Genomic DNA, 4256 nt, shown 5'->3' with positions numbered 1-4256 from the left:
ATTGCGAATAATTTCATATCACGTGGCAATTTGTAAAGCTTAATGTTAGGAATCCTAGATATTATGCTAGATATATATTTAATTTGTGTCCCTGATGATTCTTTAGGAGCTATGTTTCTGGGAGGAGCACTCTAGTGTACCACTTGAACGAAATTGGTATGCAAATCACGGACATTATCGGGCGTTAGAGGCCGTGTTACACGATGCAATTTTTCTTGCAACTTTCAATGCACTTTTCGAGAGAGGTATGATATTGGGATTCGAATTGTATGTATTAGAAAACATATGTGCAATAAACACAAAAGTTCCGATGGTAGTTGGCAAATTTACATCTTTCAACAGAATTGCACATGTAGCATGGCCTTTAGTTCTTCACGCGCAGATTCTCCAATTTAACTGAAGGTTACAACAAGAAAATAGCGTACAATGTTCAGCTATTCATATCTTTACGTAACCCGTACAACAATAAAAATTTTTGTTCGTTTTTGAGTTGAACAATTCACGTTCTTTGATCAGAATTCAAGTCGATGTTGGTAAGAATATATATTATAAGAAGTACTTTGAATCCCATATTCATTTTAATTTAAAATAGTATGTCATGTTATTAGAGAGCATTATAGACAGTCATGAGAATGGTATTTTAACTATACCAATCAAATTCTGATACAATATTTAAAATATTTCGAATTGACTGACTCGCTGATTACTTAGGGCTGAAAGATTGACAAGCACAGCATGTGGTCTCGTAGCGACAAATTTTGTTGAAAGTCAATATCATGCCAACGCTAATGACTTCAACTACACTATAAAAATTCGTCCTTCGTTTACACCAACTCATTTTTGAGCAGCACTATCACAGCAGCACCATTGTTTTCTGAGAAAATCACCATCGTAAGGAAATGAAACTACTGATCAACATTTTTCTATGCTATGTTTTTTTACTTAACGTTGTCGAGTGCGTGATTTTCAGTTGGCTTTGGAGTGTTAACCCACCCGACCAAAGTTCTTTGTCAAATCACAGTTCAAGCAACCCACTCAATCCACATCAGGTATATATTCGAGTACCAGGGCTTGTGATCATACGTATATTTATGCTGAGGCCAAAAATCTGGTGCTTACAAATCAAAATGTTTGGTGATTTTTGAGTTTTGTAAAGAAATTATAAGCACTAGAATATTTACCCAAGAAGAAAAATTGGGTAAATAAACATATTTTACTTATAATAACTAACGTAATCAACATTGGAACACCTCCATCCAATTCTCTCTAGTAGGCTTGTACAGGACAGTAAGGGATTCGTACAGCTTCATCTTAAGATTACAACAAGTAATCAAGTCGTCGTTCACTTATTTGGAACATAAAATATGATGGTCCAGTTGAAATGTGACATTATATACCTAAAAAATCTTTCCTTGTATATTTTCATGTTTTGTCGAAAACTTTAGCCATAGAAAATTAACTTATGCCTGTTTGAAAGGGGTTTTACTGTTCATACTGGATGCAATAGCGGACTCAAATATAAAAATCGTGAACTGCATATTGATAGAATGTATATATTTTGCGCTTCTTCGAATTTTATTGGATTACGCTAATTTTGATTTATTTTATGTCATAATCTAGCATGAAGCATGCAATCGTAAATATGACTTATGGTTTTCAAAATTATTTTCAAAAAATTCTTTTCAAGAATTATTGCTTACGAGATCGGCAATGCGGAAGATCGAATTACTGCCATCGCCACTACGGCACTTGTCACAAATGCAAAAAGAGTGGAGCGAAATGTAGACGCGATCATGTTTGCTGTAAGGGATTCGAGTGCGCTTTCGGTAGTTGCAGAAGAATCGTCAAACGAGGGAACTATCTTGCAAAGTGCAAGAAGGATAAGCACTGTAAAAAAGGACTTTGTTGTGCGAAAAGTCACGGGGAGTTTGTCTGCAAACCTTTGCTGAGGGAGAATCAGATTTGTTCCGTCCTGGAAGGTGGAGTGGCCTATGCTGTTAATCATGGATGCCCTTGTGACGACGGCTTAGCATGCAAACGATGGAAGGTTCGAAGTAATAGGTAATTCCCATGCCCTTAATTAGAACTGTTAAATTCTTTCCTCGCGTAAAAGGCATGTCAAAGTTCGGTTTAAACACAATTAATAGAATATACATGGTTTGGAGACCACATAAAACTACAATACAACTCATTAACTATGATGAGGTAGATATATTTTATTTAAAAAATTGTTCCTTTCTCAGCACATCTCTATTGTATGTACCAATAAGAATCTTATATTTAACATATTTTTCAAGTCAAGGTAGATGAGCTTAGCAAGACGAATGCCATTGGTAAATTTGGCTAAAATACAATAGACACGTGACGAGAAAGGAGCCATTTTTTGCATAAACCTGGACAATAACATAGTTAATTAGTTGTATTGTATATTTTTTTATTTAGTCTCCAAACCATATATATTCTATTAACTGTAGTTTAAAGCAACAGGTTGATCAATTGGACGCATTTATATACAAGGTCAAGAGTTTTTATGGTTACATGCTCTTACATTTAAAGAGTACTTTGTATATTATCATCATTGGATTGGTGAAATGTATTACATTTCTTTTATAATAACATCCGTCTATAAATCATCACATTTCTAAACTGTCGTGGATATTACCCTTACCATGATATATGATATAAAGTATCAGTGAACGGTATATAGCTACTTCATGTTTCATATGAGCTGCTTAATTCCCCGACTACGAATTAAAATAAAGCTTTCGTTAATCGCGTGACGACGGAGGTAAATATACATAAACGACTCTACCGTCAGGGCTAATTTCACACCATAAGCAAAGTGAAACGACTTCAAAAGACAAACATACACTTGTATATTGCATAAAGCAACATAAAGTTTTAATTGTCGTTCCACAAGGCAATTTTCGTGACTATAACTTTAAGACTGGCTAATTGCTTTTGTATTCATTGTACAGGGGCACCGAGAAAAAGTTTAAGAAGAAACTAAGACGTTGTCAGAAAATTAACTAATAATTAAAATTACACAATACGTATATATGTTACGTAGTGTTGTAAATCTAGAATTATTACAGTGGCATAATGTTGAGGGTGTTGAATTATACATTCAAATGTGTTCAGTAACATTTACTTAAAGTTGGATAGATAATTCTGTTGTTGGATGAACAATACTGAACTGCTGGGGCCGGTCGTTCAAAAGACGTTTAACTTGAACGGTGCATGGATAAGCTAAATAAAGTTTGCAAATACTCTCATACATCTTATGAATGACTGAACCTGCATCTAATGCATTTAATATGTACTCCCAATGACAATTAAACTATTTACATCGAAATATTTCAGCTCAGTTGTTCATTTCCATTTTTAACTTATCCACCGTTTAAGCTAAACGCCTTTCGAACAAGCGGCCCCTGAATAGTGATAATCGAACGGGAGGTAGTATAAGACGTTTCGAAAGACATTTTTCAAAGAGCCTGCCAAGTTCACTCGTGCAAGGTTCTGCATGTGGTGCAAACATTATAGGTCTATAGGTGTGCCAAATATCACATAGGAATATAATAATATATATAGACTATATAGACGATGAACATTAATTTATACATATACATTGTATATATAGAATTGAAAATAGTTCCGGAAAATAGAAAAGACATTTGGAATATGGTCGTAATTCCCTTTATAACTTTTCAAGTATAATTGTTTAAAAAATAATTGTGCATCATAGACAAACGTTTAGCCGGATAAATTTGAGACAAGAATCCTGCAAACCTAAGTAGATAATTCACAATCAAATAGTTTAATTGGCCACATAGACGCTTGTTAAAATATTGTAGCCAAGGGTAAAGATATCATATCGATATGCAATTGAATTGTTGGAGTTTAAATTAAAGTTTAAAAACATTAGGTTTTTGCGTTTAGGTTTTCAGTTTTCGTACCAATCAATCTCTTCATTGTAACCGGGTTGCGAAAACTGATGTGAGTGAAAATTTGAGGCTGTCTTGAATCTTGATTTTTGCAATGAGTTGCCGAAAATAATGTCGCTTGCTAATAAAGCCAAACGATGAAAAACTTGTTTTTCCTCTTGTGAAACTTCGATAATTCAATCGTTTTAAATACCCCGATTGCCTTGGTTTGGCAAAGAACCAATAAATGCTATAATAAGAATGGCTGACGCATGCATGGCCTGTAATTGACAACCCATATGCGTGGGCATTGCTCGTGTTGGGCATTATGGG

General features: G+C 34.4%; 1 protein-coding gene across 1 annotated transcript; it reads left to right on the top strand.

Annotated features, from left to right (window-relative positions):
* The first annotated feature begins 1471 nt into the window (after positions 1-1471).
* Positions 1472-3228, top strand: LOC114524246 (dickkopf-related protein 2-like). Its single transcript, XM_028545393.1, has 2 exons — positions 1472-2061; positions 2979-3228. The coding sequence occupies exons 1-2, from the start codon at positions 1622-1624 to the stop codon at positions 3031-3033; spliced, it is 495 nt and encodes a 164-aa protein (XP_028401194.1). The 5' UTR covers positions 1472-1621; the 3' UTR covers positions 3034-3228.
* The last annotated feature ends 1028 nt before the right edge of the window (positions 3229-4256 follow it).

This window comes from Dendronephthya gigantea, unplaced genomic scaffold (genome assembly GCF_004324835.1).
Source record: "Dendronephthya gigantea isolate DGI-Jeju-01 unplaced genomic scaffold, DenGig_1.0 000030F, whole genome shotgun sequence".
Taxonomy (NCBI): domain Eukaryota; kingdom Metazoa; phylum Cnidaria; class Anthozoa; order Malacalcyonacea; family Nephtheidae; genus Dendronephthya; species Dendronephthya gigantea.
This window is presented reverse-complemented; position numbering and strand designations above follow the sequence as displayed.